The following is a 20,323-nucleotide window of genomic DNA, read 5'->3' on the forward strand; positions in this document are numbered from 1 at the left end:
GCTGGATCACAGAAAAGAGACAAGGGGAAGGAAATGACAATATTTGTCCCAAGTTTAAAGAACCTTTTTCAAGAGAACTGAAACCTTATAACTATATGCCCACAAAACATTCTTTTCTACAGTAATTATGAAAACAAGTCAAAATCTGTACCTTGTAACACTGCAACCATGGAAAACAATTTATCGGTGTCAAGAACTTATAAGCTCTTAGAAAAATTTTACAAAGATAGAAGTATCTATTTCCTATCATTCAAGGTTGAGTATGTTTGTAATTTTGTCATCTTTCTTTTATAATAGAGGAAATAGCTAACATCAATTTCTGACCAAAAAAACACAATGGTATACCTAACTCTTACCTTTGTCCTAAAACTCTTACAAACTTCGGTTTCCATTAACAGAGAACTAGCAAACCATAGGAGGGTCTTTGAAGCACACGAGAAATAATCCAGAAAACCCTATGTATATTTGATGAAGGAGTGTTTAAACAGATTAATGTGATGTTCCATTATTTGTGTAAAGTTGCTAACCATCACTTTTAAAAAAATGCATTTGCAGAAGAGAAAAATATTTTTAAAAAATCAAATCATACATCATTTGGTAATTTAAGCAAGAGCAAAATACAATGACTTATGGATTGGGGTACCAAGTATTCGCCATCCAATCTTGTACACTATGATGCTATGTATTTGATACATAGTATATATAAATGCATATGTACTTGATTTCCCATGACTGTGACAACAGCCCTGACCAGTAGGTAAGAAATCTTCCCCTAAAAAAACAAATTGATACAATCAGGTGTACTACAGTTACCATGTAGATATACAGGATATTTATACAAAACAACTGTAAAAAGACTGTTTTAGTACTTAAAAGAGTACCTTACAAGAGGCTATTTCGCCGGCCTTCACAGAAGAGGTGCAAAATAACATGCTCTGGAGAACTGTGGTAAGACACTCTCGGAATTCTCTCAACAGAGGGTTGTTTGTATCTGCATTAATGTTGCAAATAATATGTTATAAAGTGGATATTTTTTCATATACACTGAATATTTTTTCAGACTGATGATAGAAGAAAAAAATTCTTTACATAGTAGTATCCTTTCAAAGCCATTTAAGGTACAATCTTTGAATAAATGTAGCTATCATTTAATCTAACCAATTTCTTCCTGCTTTTCTATGTCAAATCTGAAAAAGTCTCATTAGAGAACAAGTAATTCTTCAGGTTCCACAAACACTAATATCAGAAAGTAAAGATATGTTATCATACGTTATGACTCCGCAAGATAAAGTTTACTCTTTAGTGACTTAAGAGTACTACTAAAGAGTGATACCCCTCCAACTCCCACTTCAACATACTTGGGGCTCCATTTTGAAGTGGCTTAAAACAAAGACCAGAGAAACATTATCAGTTAAGTGATAGGTCAGATTCATGTTCAAAAAAGGAGCACAAGTATAGTGTATTATTTGAGATCTGTGTTTGATAATACTAATTATATTTTTAGTTATATCCAACCTTAAAGAAATAGCATGTTAAAACTGTAGTTTACCTTTTAAAAATCCAGTAGATGCCAGTTTAAATAAGACAACTTTAGAAAAATTTCAAGGACTGATTCTTATTTAAATCTGGAGCATTACTTTCAAAATAAATTAGTTACTGGTATTATAAACAAATACAAATTATTACAAAGAAATCTGGAGAAGTAAAAAAGAAATATCCAAAATTTTTTCACATAAAGACAATTACTATAAGTAATGGTTTTACTTACAATCTTTTTCCTTATGTAATTTACAGAATGTGTGTGTGTGTGTGTGTGTGTACATACACATATTACTATTTATACTTAGAGTCTTACTGTGTTGCTCAGGTTGGCCTTGAACTCCTGGGCTCAAGTGATCATCCTGCCTCAGCCTTTCAAGCAGCTGGGACTACAGGCATGTGCTACCATATCTGGCTGAGGAAATAATTTTTAATAACATTTACTTGCAATTTTTAAAATATTAAAATTAGTAAAGGAAAATTATATTTAGGTAAAAGGTCCAACAACTTTTAATAAACAGCTTTCAGCCTTTCTGTAAGTCCATCTCCTCCAAAAACATGGCTAAGTATAAACTTAACAGTATTTCTGGGAGTGAAAAAGAACTGAAATGATAGGAAAATAAGAAATGAGATACAAGATTTGCCTGTGAGAAAGGACTGTGTATTACTATTCAAAACAGCCTTTTTCTCATAGGAAGGCAAAAACCACATGATCTCACTTACGTGTGGACTCTAGGAGAGTTGATCTCATAGAAGTAGAGAGTAGAATGGTGGTTACCAGATGTTGGGAATGGAAAGGGAGGGAAGGCGAAGATGGGGAGACAATGGTCTCAAGGGCTATAAGGTTAGATTAAGAAGAATAAGTGCTGATATTCTATTACATAGTCGGGTGACTACAGATAATAACAATGTATTATATTTCAAGACTGCTAGAAAAGAGGGTCTTAAACGTTATCACTACAAAGAAATTATAAAGGTTTAACATGAAGGACAGGTTACTATGATTTTATCATTATACAATGTACACATGTATTGAAACATACTGTACTCTAATAAACATGTACAATTACTATGCGTCAATTGTTTTTTAAAACACAGTGAAAAAAAATCTAGCCTGATTCTGATACCATTAGAACTGGAAATTTATTATTCTTTATTTTTGATTAAATTGAACTTTAACCAAAAGAACCTTCTATAAAACAATTATCTGGACCTTTGGTTTAATTTATCAAATATTCAAAAATTTCAAAGACCTAGTTTATTTCTGAGATTAGTCTACATGCTTTCTGTAAGACTGATTTTATACCTTCACTAACTTCCATCAATGTAATAAACAGTACCTAGAAATCTTTGCCCTTGGGATTCCTTTAAACAGAATGATTCTTAACCATTTTTGCCTTCATCCTCTTTCCCAGTTTTCACCTTTACAATTCTGCTTGTAAGTTTTCATGGAAAGTTCTTTAAAACACATATTTTAATTTTACTAGATTTTACTTATTGCTCTATAATTTTATGTCTAATCTTGTAAAAAGGAGATAATGCAAAGTAGAAAAATGCATCTTTAGGATGAAGCCAGATAACCAAGATATATATTCCTTTAAACAAAAACAAAAAACTATTATAAATCAAATGATTTTGGTCATTAGAAAAATTTATCAAGAGTCATGACATAAACCACTGCTGACCTAACCTTTAGGTTGAGAAGTCACTGACAACAAACTAAGTTATTTTCATCTGCCAACACTTTAAGATTAATGATTTCTTAATATTACTATTTATTTCACTTTGAGACAGAATAGGGAAGCAGTGATAATTTTAGTTCATCTATTATCAAAATAAACAATAGTATGATAGGTGTAAATGCAAAGCTGGATTCCAGATTTTCAGTTCAGTGAACTTACTTTCTTTAAGTAGTAAACCTTTTGCTTTTTCTTTTAACTTCCACTCTTTGGTAGAATGAAATTTTATGTCCCAAACTACTCAGCCATTCTCTATTAATGTTTAACATCCATAATGCATTAATGTTCACTTGATCCAACTCAGATACCTTGGCAAGGAAGAAGATTAGATCTACCAAATCTGGGTTCAACATCTAAAAAGATTTGAGGGCCATGATATAAAAATGACTAATTGGGAAGTATATGTTTTAATTCTAATTGGAAATAACTATTTATAAATGCTTGAATAAGGGCTTTTGGGGGTTTATATTTGTTAAAGGCAATACAATATTATACATTACATATATAACAATACTACATACTTATTAGGAATACTGTTTAATAAATAGTCACTTTGTTGACAATATTGTTGATCTTTAATTCCGCAAGTAGTTTAAAAACCCAGAGGAGAGTTCATTATACTTCTGTTTTAAAAAGGGGGTGGGAGAGATTGTAAATATCTCTCTTCAAAAACAAAAAAGATAATATTCTAAAAAAATCACTTGTATCTAGTGCTAAGGATTGTATTTCAGCTTTATAAAAACATACTTTAAGTGTATTGATAATCAAAACTATATACTTACACTAAAAAAAGACCTACTGTAATAAATTCAAAAATAAAAAGTATTAGGAACAGCTTGTGCATACTTTAGATGTTCTGTAAGATTAGTATTTAAGAGGACAAACTCTTTTTAAACATCTAATGATCAATGATGTTAAAAATGTTTTGTTTCCTTTGAAAAGGTCTTTGAGTACGATTTGCATTACCTTGAAATTGTATGCTCAGAACTAAGTAAAACAACATTTCAACCTTTTCTAATTTATAGCCTATAATAATTTTAAAATATATATCACAGCCAATAACTACCCAAGTATATTCTCCAACTACAGTTCATTTTAACCTATAAGTTGAATTTTCTGATAACGTAATTTAATTTACAAGGAATAGTTAACTATTTCGTGTCTCCTGTTTTGACAACACCAGGCAGAGCCTAATTCTAATAATACTATCACTGACCTTTCTAACTCAATCCACATTTGTTATAAAAACAATTATCATTCCTAGTTTTGCAAGCTCCACCTCAGCAGGAGGTGCAATTGGCGCGAAAGCTACGTGATAAATGCCTGAGGGAAAGAATGCCTCATGTCACTCAAGGATGACCCATTCCTACTGATTAAGGAGCAACAGTGACAGGCTCTCATCAAGTTCGCAGCTTAACTGGAAATGTGTATAAAGGCATAAGGACTGCACATTCCACCAATTTTTTTTTCATGTGAAGGTATTCATTTAATTTAACTTTCTATAGCAGCATAAACAAAAATGGCGGACATTTTCTGGAGGTTATATAAAGTATCTTAGTGTTAATGTATTTGTGCTTGCTTAAGAATACTGACTGCAAAAGCACACCCTACATCCCATCCACTCTAAAATAATATCGCTAAAATAATACTCATCAAAGGATTGAAGTACTGTACACTTGAATATTCACGTTTATAAACTAAAACAGAACACCAATTATTACTGAAAATTTTAGAAACATACAAAACTGAAATTAATTTGAGATATAGAAGATAATAAAACTCACAATACTCAAGCCTTATTTACCTTCCTAGACTGTGAGTCTTTCCTTTTTATAGTTAGCCCTTTTCAAGCACACCACCTGGTTCAGAGCAGGTGTTCAAGAAATGCTGAATTCACAGGAATTAACTTCACATTTGACTTTTATGAGGATAAATGTTTTTCTGGTCATCTTGGAACGAATAAAATGACAAAATATGTATATATTTGGACCACTATTCTGCAAAGTGAAATTAAAAATTAACAACCTACAAAACTCTAACTTCAAAGAAATTCTAAGAAACTGCCAGTAAACACTGCATGGGGAAAAGCTGAATCTTAACTGCTCAGAAATCTCCTCCCCAGCTTTATTTAAATTATAATATGGTTTCTTATAGATATTTTTAAAACTATGATTCCATGGAACTATGATATCACATCTGGCAAAATACAATGAAGAAAAGCATTTTTCAATCTTCAGCTGCAACTTTGAAAAGTCTGCAATTGAAAATTGAGGACAAAGATTAAGAATTATACTTTACTTACTGAGAATTTCTTCTTCCTATACCTTAAAGATAGATTTGGGTAATTATTCAAGGCAGTTACTATGTTTTCTAAAATAAAGTATAAAAAGTAATTTTGGAAATGAAGTATTCTATTGAAAATTTAAATTCATACTCATATACTGGTATTGTTAGCCAGGGCACAGAACACAGTAACCTATGTTTACCATGTTGGACTTTCAAAGAAGTGTAAAACTTCTGAAAGGCAGAGACCTCAATGATATCTGTTTCATACTTCATGTCATCATGGCTTGTGGAAGTTGGCAGACAGAACAGTCAATTGTGAAATATTAATGCTAACTGCAACTAAACAAATGTATCTTATGAACAACTAATTAAGAAAACTACTTTGTCGTAACAGTATAAAACCCTAACTCATGATGATTACTTAATTACCTTAGAATTACTATCAACTTAAACAATTACTACCTTTGGTCTAAATAGCTAATTACAATTAAAAGAGGAGGTAAGAACTAGAAGGGAAATGGTATTTATTAAGTGTCATATAATGTGATTGGCTAACAATTCTATGATGACAAAGATCCTGGTGTGATTTCTATTTGATATGTACGAAAACCAAAGCTCAGAAAAGAATCTGCCTTGTAATTTAGTTATTAAGAAACTAGACAAGGATTTGAAAATGTGTATGATGCCAAGGTATGTTTACAAGTTTATAGTAGTTTACCAAGCAAACACTATCTCAGATACTTTTACAAGTGAAGTAAAGAGGTACTCCTTGGAATAAATATATTCTTATCATCTGGAGAAGCACCTTACTCTCTATTATAAGAAGTATTTAAACTTTTCTTAGTCTGCATTATATCATTTTTTTCTCTGATACTTTGGTGGATTAATAATAAAAAGATTTGTATGATGTCAAATTTGAAGGCTAAATACAAACAACTAGTATTTCTTATGTGTGAAAAATTACTTATTTAAAAATACTTTTTCATACTGATGTAGCAGTTTTCAATTTATATTATAAACCCAGTAATATGATACTGAGCATTTGTATCTTGTTAAAATACCTATTTCCAAGATAAAACTGAAGTGTGTTGCTTTAGCAGATTAACTGCTGTAAAGTCATCACTTTAGTTACATAAAAGCTAAATGGAAGTGTTTCTTTTCTACCTGTACCATAATGTAGCTTATTCCTACTAGTGAAGAAACTTCAATTTCAAAAGTGGTTATTATCCACATCCTTTCTTTTAGTTTTACTATAAACTGCTATTAGGAAAAACTGCAAAATAAAACATTGCTACTCAGTAAATTCATACTATATATTAAGACCTTAAATAATCTCAAATCTATTACTTAAATGCCACTCATAATATGAAACTCATAAACATTATGCAGCATATGTTTTCAGATACAGAATATTGGTTACGTAGAGCAGTGACAGATACACCTTGTATATGAATTGCTAAAATAAAACACATCAAGGAATTGAACTGTCAGACTGCATACTTGCTGCATTATAAACCAAAAGAATATTAATTATTACTATAAATTTTAGAAATGTTTATTTTAGAAACACACAAAGCTAAAATGCATATTTCAGTCCCACAGCCTATAGAGAAAAAATAGGGAGCTACATGTTTTTGTTTAGGCTTTTTCCTCAAAATCCATCCATAAGACTCAGGAGCTACAAGTTTACAGGTACACATTTGTATGAATATCCTTGCCATGATTCTAAGAACTAGAACATCTAGAATAGATGACATTCATTTTGATTGGAAAAAATATTTAAATTAATCTTACATGTACAATATAATATCACTTCATAACAAAAAAAGATTAATGAAACTAGTATATACTAAAACAAAATTATTTTTACTTTTGAGTCAAATTCTACATCCTGGAAAGAGTCAGAAGCACACTAGAGTTTTGCAGAAGATTTTTTTAAAATGCTTTTAAAATTTAGCAAGGCTGCAAAGTTTGTCAATAAATAAATCAAATTTCTATCTGTCCATAAGCTATGACATCCATAGTAAATGCCAATGCAAGTTGAACTAAATTTTAGAACATCAATCCATACTTTCTAGCATCATCATGAAAACTCTGTGACTGACCGACACATCATTTCCAATGTTATCATCAAGGCCTCAGTGTGTACTCCAGGACACACTTTCAAATTCTCAGGCAGTTCCTTAAGAATATGTGGGAGTTTCTGCAATGTCTTTATATTTCTAGCATAAATATCTAATAACCAGTCAGTATGAACACTGGTGGATTCTTTATGACTTTTACAAGCCATAGGCAGTTCATTTAGATAAGTTAACCCTCTGGAAGCTAAAATGAACTCTGAAGATAAATCAAAAACTGAACAAAAATTTAGCAACATTCTACTAAGTAAAAATGAGCCAAATTCAAGTTGCTGGTAATGAAAGTGTTTCTCTGCTTGTGCATGAAAGTTCTCCACTGTATCTTCTATTTTTGTAATAGCAAATAGCTCTTCTTTGATTTGAGGTGAAACCACATAATCCAAGGGCAATTCTCCTTTAGCATTCCTCTGTTGTAAAAGCACTGGGCCTGTGAAAAGAAAATGCAAAATGTTAAAAGTAAAACATTACCATTTTGGCAGCTTAACAGCTATTTTCTCTTTTTTCCCAAAGCATCCAGGGCTTTCTTTACAATCATATTTTGTATGAATTCACATTGACACAATTAACTGGCTATCTATATTGACTGACTAATAAAGGCACATTTAAAAAATATCTAGTCAATTACCTAATAAGTTTGCCCAAAAGTGCATGCCTTAGTTAAATAAAAAATAAATACAACTACAAATTAAAAAAAAAAAAAAACTTTTATAAAACTTTATCGATTGTCATCTTAAAATAAGAATTTCACTGTTCCCAGAAGAAATTTTAAAAATGTATTCATCTTATAAATTCTGTATAGGAGCCTTAAGGATATCTCAAAATATCACCAAGAGGAAAAAGTAGTGCCCCTTTCATTGCCAATAAACAATTCTAGCAGTGCAAAGACTGTAAAACCTTGCACAGATAACACAGTTTACATATTAACCCTTGCTTGTGTTCAATGTTTACTACACGTAACTGATTCACACAAATTACATATTAATTCTTCTAGATCAAACTTAGATTCTTCCATTTATCCTAGTTAAAATCATCTACCTACTTAAAAAGTACTAAAGATAGAGTTTATCCTCTAGGTACTAAGGGATGATGTGGGGCACGCAAAACATAACTCAGTATTTGATTACATAGCGAAGTACAGAAGTGCTTTGTGCCTTCATCAGGCAAGTCTTATAATTATTTATGCACTTGGCCATAAACATGTTACAGGGGATAAAAAGGTTTCAGTACTAGCACACATAATCACAAGGTCTTACCATTATAACATAGATCATATTGTCAGAGAGAACTGATTATAACTGCTAAAATTCTTAATGATGACTCTGATCAGATATATATAATGGCATAGATATAAAATGTACTTAAAAGATCACCCATTGATAATATGATGAATGTATAATTTATGGAAAGATAATTCTAAAACAAAATTAGGCTCCTTTTCATTGTGCCACCTTCTCAAATATTATTCCAAGTTACTTCTGCTAAACAAAAAGAAGATGACAAAATTACAGACATAGGATACCAAAAAGTAAACAAAGGGTTTAGAGACATAAATTCTTGAAATTATTGCTCTTGAGACTGAGTGAGTCACAATGAATAGATAATGCAGTTACTTCAATAAAAGTGTCAAACCACTTGACAGGCTCAAACCCAGAATATGACTAAGGCAGAAACAAGTCTGTACGATTGCCAAAGGACTTTGATAAATACAAATACAATTAGATTTCCTCTTCTAGGATGAGAAACTCATCTCTTTACTATTCTCCACTAAGGGCCCTTGGAAAAATTCACATTGGTTGGTATAACGGCATACTCTACTGAAGAGCTGGACTTCATACGATAACGGCTCCTACCAAATATTGGCCTGAATGCCAGACACATGGTTGAGCAGAAAAATAAAACACTGAGGAGGCAGAACTTATGGTTTAGTAAACACAGAATACTAAAAAAACAAGGTAGAAGAACTGAAAAATATATTGACTATGAAATGGTATCAGTAAAACAGACACACTAAGGCCTTTAGGGGGCAGGAGAAGACTATATATAACCAAATGTCTTAAACTACCATGCTATACAGCCTTCCTTAGCTGCATATATACTAAAAAGACATCTTAAGAAAATATGCTTTTTGTCTTTATGCAGAATCAAATGTTTTAATTACAGGATAAGATAATGTTAAATTGAAAGTTAAAATAAATACAAATAAAAGCGACAAGTAATTTCTACAAATCTTTGTTTCCATATTCTAAGCATGTCATCAGTTTTCTTTTGTTTTTCTTTTAAAAACACCAATCAGTTTTGAACATTCTGATGTAGAATTTCTATTATTCAGTTTATACATAAGAAGAATGATACTAAAATAATGTGGGGGCTTGCTGAAAGCAAAGATAAAAAATCAGCAGGAAAAACAGTAGATGAATATTCAGCTCAAGTTACCGCCTTCACAAAACCCCTGCATAACAGTTATCACCATTTGAAAATCCTCCTACTTTAACTTAATTGGCTGCAAAATGTGAATGAAGAAAAATACTCTAGGATATCATTTTTTTAACAGTCTGTACAGAAATGACTCATTAAAAATAAGATTGAGTTTGTAATTATACAGAGGAAATGAAAAAAGAATCAAAGAATCCAGGTAATCACAATTGAACATTTATATCCATTTATTAATAAACTTTCAGAAATGACTGGCTCACACAGTCATTAAACACCTGAAGTAAAAGGATAAATATTTAAAACCAGCACATTCAATTCAAAAATAGACTCTCATACACAAACCTAAATAGGCTTAAAATACATACATACATAAATATATATTATGAAAAGGTTTACCTCTACTAATTAAAGGTGCGTACATTTTCAGAGACTTTTTATCCTTACTTTCTCATTAATATGAAATAAAGGCATATTTCCTCACAGATTTTAATATAAAATGCTATCTACCTCTGTAGGATTCATCAAAAAACTAGATAATTTATCAAAACCCATTTAGCATAAACGCACTCACCCCCATGCTGTAGTAGCAGCTTGCCAATTTCTACATGTCCGTTTGACAGTGCATCATGCAAAGGAGTCACCCCGTCCACTTGAGTGAGCAGATCTACCTCTGGACAACGTTGCAAAATTTCCTGGACACACACTGTGTTGCCATAGTTACAGGCTTCATGCAAAGGCGTCCAGCCAGCATTGTCTAAATTAGAAATCAAGACAAGTTTCAAAACGGCGGAAGTAGGACTTTTGGTAGGAAAGTACTGATGTTCTACTTTTCCTATCAGTGTGATTTTCTAGGTGCTTCATATACAAAACAAATGCTGTGATAAAAATGTCTAGGGTGTAATTGTATTTCTACCTTAAAAAAATCAAAATAAAAACAATTTTAAAATATTAATGTTGGGTATTATCAAAATATGGACATCAAAAAATGTTTCTATACCATTAGCTATAAATCAATATATGAGAAATTTCCTGGCTTTGCTAATTGTAATATTTTTAAGATACCTTAGGTAAATTTACTTAAATAATTTTTCTTAATGTGACATAAAACTGTTTATTATCACAAATATTAAGACACTGGATTAGACCACAAAGATTTAAAACTTACCTTTAACATTGATGTCTACTCCTGGCAAAGAGAGAAGAAGAATCAATTTCTCCACTTGGTTATTTATGCAAGCTCTATGCAGGGCTGTTTCTCCTGCCATAAAAAATTAATAGATTATTCCAGAGAAGACAAGATATCAACTAAAGAAAATAATCAAAGGGCATGAACTAGGAGATCTGGCCTCATGCCAGAAAATTATTTATTGAGTTTTCCTTTTGACTGGTTTAAACATCTCCTGCATTAAAAAGGGGGGGGAGGGGAAGGACCCCACCAATCCATAGTGCTTCTGTTCTATCAGCAATTCCGCAATGAAATTCGATCGCAAAAGGTTTAATACAGGCATTGTCTCCCCTAGTTCAAGGTTTAAAGCTTCAATCCTGCTATAAAACCCCCAAATGATCAGAGAACACCAAAAATACTGGATTTTGCAGCAATAAAAGTTTAGAGAGCAATTGCCCTCTCTTAAATTTATTCATGAACCTACGTTAAATGTATGGCTCTTTTTTATACAGCATTTATAGCTTAATTCAAATGAATGTTTCTGGCTAAGCATGAGTGCCTCTACACACTCAAGTATAATTCAGAACTTCAAATCCATTAACAGATGGTTTGCTGCTTCTCAATAGGCTGTCTGGCTTGGCTACAACAGCACAGAGAGGGAGAAATGGAGGAATCTTAATATAAACACACACACACACACACACACACACACACACACACACACACACACACGGTGAAAAAAATCCCTAGTACCATTTAAAGCTGAACAAGAGTAACAAATAGAATGACAAGGGTTTTTCTATACCCATCACTGTTATAACCAAGATTATGAAGATATAAGTGATTATTTAAGGGGAATTAAAAAAAAATTATAAATGACTACTTAGGAAACGAAATACTGAACCAAATTTGTTCTTGCTATAAAATACTAAGTAGCACATTTTTACAGTGTTCAGTTTTACAGATTATCTCTGTAACTTGTAGAAAAACATTTTTTACATGCATAAAAAAGCTTTTGAAGTTTTTCTCTACTATATCTCAATTCTCTTCCTCTCTCCCAGTTCCTTCTGCTGTTCTGCCTAAAATCATTCATATTCATTTTACTTTCTGAAACAATAAAACAAAGAACGCTGATTTGTGAAATTAATATCTGAGTTCTCATCTAACATCCTTTTCATATTCTGAGCCAAATGGACAGTTATTTTGAATCTATAATGTGCAATTATGAACTTATACCACATTAAAATGTAAGAGATTCACTGTCACTATTTCCGTGGGTGTCATAATGTTAATATTTGTATTAAAAACAAGCTATAACTCATAAACAACAACAACAAAGACTCAGCAATTTACTTTGGCCAGGTATAGACTTCTAGAAGATCCATTTGCAAGTTAAGAGGTGTCTAAGTAAAGGGGTGCCAAAGTGAATTATTACGCTATTCTTGTTATTTCATCCTTTAGGTACTTAGGTTCCAGTATAGTTAGAACCAAAAGCCAAACACATTTCATAGTCTGGGCTCAATGCCTGGAAGAAAAGAGCCCATATGCTTAACACAGCTATGTAACATAGCCTACTCTTCATTCTTTGTTCACAAAATGTCTAGGACTGAAAGAGATGAAGACTGAATTACACTTTCAAATCAGAAGACACTGATCCTAAGCAGCACAGGTTGAGATGGAATAGAAAAGTAAGGCGGGCAAGTCTGGAATGAGCTCAATGAATGCTACACTGTGTTTCATATCTGGAATGGCAGGGAGAGGAAAAAAGGGAAGGAATACTCTATTATAATGGGTATTAAACAATCACTTTCTTCGCATAAATGACAGTTCAAGAAAATAACGCGTTATCCAAGAAGGTACTTCCTGGACCTAGTACAAATTTAAGTTCAAGTATTCATCAGGGCAAATGTGTGAAACCTGCAAGTACTGACTATAACCATGAAAAGTTCTTAGCATAAATTAATTTAGATACTTGGAATACCTTTTAGATTAGTCTTGTGAAAATTCATCTTTTTAACTACAGAGGGGCAATTCTCCTTGGAACATGACAATTCTCCTTCTGACTTCTTTTTCAATTTTTTTAATGATGAGGAACATTTAGCAAGGTTCAGGTCCCTGAAAGGAAAAGTAAGAAATAAAGAAAGCTTGTTTTTCAGCAAGGCGTGCCAGCATACATTAGATGGTATTTTTTAAAAGTCTAGCCTCCTTTTAATTTAAACCCCCTTACTCATTCAATTTTTACTGCTTTCTTTCTAATTTTAAAGTTTATTTCAACTGTGTAGAAACAAATTTCAGTGCACTAACTTTCTTTTATTAATCTTACTCCGCCAGCTACTCACTAAATTTATAAATACAGAATGTCAAATAAGGAGAAAAAGACCAGTTAAACCATATTTGGCAGAGAGAATAAAGCAGAAAGCTAAAATCACAACGCAGGCCTCTGCTCCCCACTCTTATTTTCATATTCTGATTCTATTCTCTTCTTCCTCTCATAGAACTTTTCAGGCTTTCTGAGATTTACACAACATACACTTTTGTATACCCTATACTTTTAGAGGAAGTTTCTCATTTTGAGACAACTATAACAATATAGGGTATCTCACATGACTATGCATTCTGAAATCCCATCTATATTATGGCAAAGTAGTAATTCAAATTATAGGGCAAAAATTGTGTGAAACTGTACTTCATCAATAATTCATCAATAATTTGATGAACAGTTTTATTTCTTTTGGGAAGCACTTAATAGAAAGTATGTTCCTTGAATTACAGAAACAGGAAATGTTATCAAATATATCTAAAATTGAGTTTTGATCTAATGAATATAATTCAGACAGTATCACAGATAACCATAAAGTTCAAGAAATGTGTCCGAAAAAGAGCTGTACTCTAAAACAAAGCACATTTAGGATATCAGCATCACTTACGGTAACTCTGGCAGCTCTTCGATTTGGTTTTGTTTAGTACCATTCAGCATTAGTAAGGCTCTCTGAGATTCAAAACAAGGCCTCTGTCCTATTTTCTTTGATATCTGAATCCTTCCAGACCCAAGCATACCAGTTTTCCCCAAGGCTGGTAAATAGGAATATACCTGTTGAAAAATAATGTTACGTTATTTTCTCAACTACAAAAAAAGGAGCAAAGAGACATTATTTGATTCATTTCACCATTACATTTGGTTATATTTTCTTGGTTGCATCACGATGGTTACCACTCTGTCTTAATTGAACATAAAGTATTAAGAAAGCTAGCTTTGTGTCATAGTCAATACAATGTGAAGCAGTACAAAAATATCTTCTTGAAAATATTTTTTTTTTTCTAATTCAATTTTGATGCTCATTTCGGAAAGCTCTTTTGATTAGTCTTATGCCCAACATGTATGATTCATTTGCATATTTTATATGTATGATTTACGTACAACTGATATTTCACAATTTCCATTTTGATAATGCCTTTCTTCAACAGGAAACAAGTCTTTCATTTTCAACAGAAAAGGAATGAAAACATCCTTAAAGGCAAGGATTGTTGCAAAACAGAATTTGCCTAATCTGACCAATAAATATATTTCTCATTTGATGAAACACTGCTAGAGCTACTGGACATTAATATCTAAAGATAGCCAAAATAAAACTGGAAAACTTAAAATCAAATGTAGCTTATGTGCATAATATTTTGCTTTTAAAATGCCATTTTATACCATGTAGAATTTTGTTAGATCTAGATCTAGTTCTTTCCAAAATAATAACCTCATGTAGAAATGTTATTAGGAAATAAGGATTTTTTACCTTTCTATTATCAACCCTTGGCTACACTGAAAAGTAATTAAAATTTCTTTTTTTTTTTCCTTTTTTTGTTCTTGAGACAGGGTCTTAGAGTGTCACCCAGGCTAGAGTACAGTGGTGATCACAGCTCACTGCTCTCTCGACCTCCTGGAATAAAGGATCCTCCCACTGCAGCCTCCCGAGTAGCTGGGACCACAGGAAAATGCCACCATGCCCAGCTAATTTAACTTCCTCTAGAGACAGAGTCTTGCTATGTTGCCCAGGCTGGTCTCGAACTCCTGGGCTCAAGGGATCCTCCTGCCTTGGTTTCCAAAAGTGTTAGAATTATAGGCAGGGGCCACCATGATCAGCCTTAAAATTTCTATTTGATGACTACTTTTCTCCCACCACCCCTAGAAAAGGGGTCTCATTACATAGCCCAGGATGGAATGCAGTGGCTATGCACAGGTGCAATCATAATGCACTATAGCTTCAAACACAGGGGCTCAAGCAGTCCTCCTGCCTCAGCCTCCTGAGTAGCTGGAACTATAGGCACTCACCACTATGGCTGTCTTTAATTACTCTCTTTTTGAGGTAGAAATATACCAGCTTTTATACAAAAGTCAAAGATTTATGAATTAATATATTCTGCATACTTAAACTTGAAATAACTAAGAATATTTTAAATTGAGTTTGTGAATACACTTCTTGAAAATGTAAAGAACCAGAATAAAGAGGTGCTTACCATTTTCTGAAGAGAGAGTGGCTCAGAAGAAACACTGCCAGAGCTCTGTAGACACAACTTTTTAAAGACTGCCTCTGCAACAAACATTTGAAGCCAGGAGGAGGAAAAGGAGCAAATGAAAACCTCTAATTCCTGTGAAGAAAAGTCTGGAGAACATAAGTAAATATAGTTATTGCTGTATCCTATACAATTTTTTTCCATACGCTATTTCCTTAGTGAAGTTTATTCTGTCAAATGAGATTTCTTACACCTGTAAGATTCACCCACATGATTTTAATCCACAAAAAATAGGTTTTAACCCTAAATTCCTTGACTTTTAAGAGAAAATTTTAATGGCACATGTTCTCACATTTGAAAAAACAATCATTAGGTTTTATTATTTCAATACAAGTCTTCAAATTACATATATACAGAATAATTAGGTAATATATAGAGGGTACAGTATTTTATTTATCACTATACTTTCCAATTACCATTAAAGATCTCTTCCCACAATAGGGATGCTCCTTTGGAAAACCAGTAATTAGTTTTTAAGTGAGCATACAAGTATCTAATTTGCAATCATTAGTCTTGAGTTGATAGGAAGAAGGTAGACTGCTTCCTATGACAACATCTATGAATCCTATCACTGCAGAAAAGGAGGAAAGGTACAAGATACAGAAGAAAAACATAAAACAAGAGCGTGTATAAAGATTTCCTCAGAAGTTTGCACCCATTCTGCTATTGGGGATGGTGTATAGTTTTTTTTTTTTTTTTTTTTTTTTGAGATGGAGTCTCACTCTGTTGCCAGGCTGGAGTGCAGTGGCATGATCTCAGCTCACTGCAACCTCTATCTACCAGGTTCAAACAATTCTCCTGCCTCAGCCTCCCGAGTAGCTGGGACTACAGGCACGTGCCAGATGGTGGATAATTTTAGATGATGAAACAAAAAAAAAAAACCAAGAAAACACCAAAGGCCTCAAATCTGTTCTACAAAAGCTCAAGTACTTCAATAAGATGAAAATCCAGAGGTATAAACATGAATTAAAACTGAAGAAGGAGTAGAGTGATTCTTTCCCATATAATCTATTTAATACTATAAACTATTAATATTCTCTATGTAAGTAACATAATGGAAACACAACAAAATGATAAAATAAATAAGACCAACCAAGAGGATATCAAGAGCTAAAATTATAAACAGTATTAAAAAGTTGTGATATTATGCAATAAGGCAGATTAACTATAAACACTGAAAGAATAAAAAAGAAAAAGTCAATAAAATTAGCAAAATAAACATAATAAACAGAAGAGAATTATTAAAATTATAAACATTAAGTTAAAATATATTCTTAAAATCAGACAACAATAAACTTAATAGCAGTATAAAGCATAAAAGTTGGCCTCTCTATCAGGGGTGGAGTTCTTTCAGGGTGAAGAGAATGCAGACACCCAGTAAAATGTCCTGCTCAGAAACCTTCAAAAAAGGCTGGTGCTCTAGTGTCTTATAGTCCTTGACTCTTAACTCTGATTTTCAATAGTGGATGGGAGAAGTAAGGGAGGATTTGCTTTCAGGTAACATTTGTTAATTTCTGGTTAGCATATTGGGGAAGGGCATGCTATTAGCATCTAGTAGACAGAGGCCCAGGATGCTACTAAATATCCTACAATGCCCAGGACAGCCCCAACAACAAATAATTATCCAGCCCAAAACATAATCAGTACACAGGCTGAGAAACTTGCCTTGACTAAAGAGATCTGATGCCCTTGTCTTGTGGCGGTTTGTCATAAGGAGTCTTTAAAACTTTGGGCAAATGGCTTCAGGTCAGGTATTAATCAGATACAACTAACCCCTACAGATACATTATCACTGAATTAGATGAGTCCTTCCATTATGGCCTCCACAAAGATACAATTATTATGAGTTGGAAAGGAGAAAAGAATTATTTCCACTCCTTTCTCTTGCTACTACTGAGGCTCTCTTAATATTATCTAAAAATGTATAAGCAGTAAACTGAAGGATAAGAATCAAAAGATAATTTGAAAATTTAACCTCTAATTATATACATTAAAAACCCTATCTATCATCACAGAGTATATTGCAACCAATCAATCTCTTAACATAAGAACTCTAGACAGAGGCGAAAGCAAAGCAGAAATAACTTGTAGAGTTCAAAAGAGATGATCTCACATTGAAATTTACAAATGGGGTTATTTATCTAATAAAGATCACATCTGATAGGCTTACAGAAATAAGGAATACCAACTACTAATATGATAGCTACCCATATTACCAGGTAACAAAGTCAAGGGTAATAATAAATAATAGATGAACAGAAGAACAGAAGAAAATTAGCCCATGAGCTGTAAGAACTTCAAGGGAAGAGTCATACTTGTAGTCTTTACAGTATACAGGCCATTAACTTGTACAGAGTAAACATTTAGTGTTTGGCAGATGAATGAATGATTAGCAGATATCAGTAACTCATAATAGAGAGCCAAGCCAGGACAATCTTTAAATCAAGTTAATGAGATCATGCTCCTCCCTTGCTACAATGGCTTCTAACTCTTTAACAAGGCTTACAAATTCTCACACATCTCCTATCCCTTCTTTGGCCATATTCTGGCCTCTATTCCCATCAGCCAGGCACCAGGAAGGCTCAAAAAGGCCCTCTTTCCTATCTCAGAGTTTTGGTAAATGTTATCTTCTGACTAAAACACTCTGCCCTGTCAAACTTCTACTTATTCTTCATGTTCTGAATTCCATTGTCACACAGTATAAAGTAAGTTCAACAATCTCAACACCTAGGTTTTCCTGTTCAGAGCACTTATTTTAAATGACATATTTATATTAACTTAATTACAGTTAACATAAATTATTAACTGTCTTACTGAAAGTTCCAAAAAAAACAAACAAAAAAACCCCACAAGGACCATGTTTTGCTTCCCTCTTCCACTGTATATAAAAGTGTTTAGCTCAATGACTGACAGAATGCCAATAAAATTCTACTGAATAAACAAAGAGACCAGAAACATTTTGGCTGATAATTAGTAATGATATATAAACATATTTATGAAAGAGTTCTGAAGCATGGAAAGAAATTAGAGATAAGAAGGCAAAAGTGAATGAAGGTCTGGAGAAAATATTTATCAGGAAATGATGGTGTAATTTGAGAAAAGCAAAGGAAGTTTTACTAAAGTTCTCCAAAGTTATGAAAAAAGCTATAGTAAATTTTGATGACATCTTTCCCAGTGAAACAACTGGATAAGAAGTAAGTTTAAGTCAAGACTAGCAAACTATGGTGTGCTGCCTGTTTTTAACAAATAAAGTTTTATTAGAACACAGCCATGCTGTCTGTTTATATACTGTGTATGGTTGCTTTCTTACTACAACTACAAAGTTGAGTGGCAGGGATAGAGACTGTAGGCCTAAAAAGCCAATAATATTTACTATCTGGTATTTAACATTGAAAAAAGTTTGTTAATCTGTAGTTTAAGCCACTAAATAAGGAATTTCGATTAGGCATAAAAAAGAAATTTCAGATAGTTTAACCTTAAAATACAGAAAAGAAAGTGTTCAGAAACAACATAGAATGGCATCTATATGGAATTGATGCACATGAGATGATAGAAAAAAATTTTATTTATCTTCTAAAATATCTGTTGCCTTAATTCTTGACAAAACAATTATAAACTAAAAATTATACTAAACTGAAATAAATTTGACAGATATGAATCTCAGTAGTGTCATGGTATGAATTTTGTACATTTGAACGAGGAAAAATCAAAACGTCCAGCTTACCATAATTGAGAAAGATGGACTGATATCTTCAACTGGGAGTTACATAACAGTGAAATTAAAACATCTTTACTAATGACTTGGGAAAAGCAAAAGATAGTAACTGAGTAGAAGAATAATGCAAAAGAAATGTTTTTTTTTTTTTTAAAGGAAGAATATCTGCAGAGAAAAGAAATGAGGAAAAAAAGAGGTGGCAGACAATGAATTTCAAAATTCAGCAAAATATGAACAAAAAGTATAATTGTGAGTCTGTGTGTGACTAACACGAGCTTAAACTCAACCTCAGTGTTACTGTTATAATCCTATTGACAGATTACTTTGCTCCCAAAGATCTATTAATATATTTGATCACTAACATTCAACACTTTAGATGCGATTTAAATTGTCACTATTGAAAAGTGTTTTTAAGCCTTTTTCTTTACCTTTCTCAAAACTGTGTGTGCATGTGCACACACACACACGCGGTTAGTTGCATAGGCTTCAAATTAGGTTATAGCTAGGCAATTTAAAAGTTAACATTATTTTTTTGTTGTTGTTGAGAAGAGTCTCACTCTGTCCCTCAGGATGGAGGGGAACAGAGTTCACTTGTAGAAAAAGTGTGGTATTCTACAAACTTCACAATAAACAAACACTTTAATTTTGCATATTAGCTATAGAAAAGCTACTGGTTTATGATAAAATGTTCACTTGATTTTTGTCTCTTGACAAAGGGTAAACACCAAGCTGCACTAAAAGAAAA

General features: G+C 32.5%; 1 protein-coding gene across 4 annotated transcripts in view; it reads right to left on the reverse strand.

The window, feature by feature from the left end:
- Window positions 1–4,944: 4,944 nt before the first annotated feature.
- SLF1 (SMC5-SMC6 complex localization factor 1) overlaps window positions 4,945–20,323 on the reverse strand; it is a 95,115-nt gene continuing 79,736 nt past the window's right edge. For 3 of the 4 annotated variants that reach the window (XM_032274000.1, XM_032273390.1, XM_032274087.1), the window contains 6 exons: window positions 15,807–15,952; window positions 14,228–14,391; window positions 13,282–13,415; window positions 11,301–11,393; window positions 10,707–10,889; window positions 4,945–8,129 (listed from right to left, as the gene is read on the reverse strand). In XM_032274000.1, the coding sequence (XP_032129891.1) occupies window positions 7,648–8,129; window positions 10,707–10,889; window positions 11,301–11,393; window positions 13,282–13,415; window positions 14,228–14,391; window positions 15,807–15,952 (1,202 nt within the window). In that variant the 3' untranslated portion in view covers window positions 4,945–7,647. The remainder of the gene's footprint in view (window positions 8,130–10,706; window positions 10,890–11,300; window positions 11,394–13,281; window positions 13,416–14,227; window positions 14,392–15,806; window positions 15,953–20,323) is intronic. The other variant, XM_032273756.1, reaches the window with a different exon arrangement.

Source organism: Sapajus apella, unplaced genomic scaffold (genome assembly GCF_009761245.1).
Source record: "Sapajus apella isolate SASKATOON/1434 unplaced genomic scaffold, GSC_monkey_1.0 scaffold1, whole genome shotgun sequence".
Taxonomy (NCBI): domain Eukaryota; kingdom Metazoa; phylum Chordata; class Mammalia; order Primates; family Cebidae; genus Sapajus; species Sapajus apella.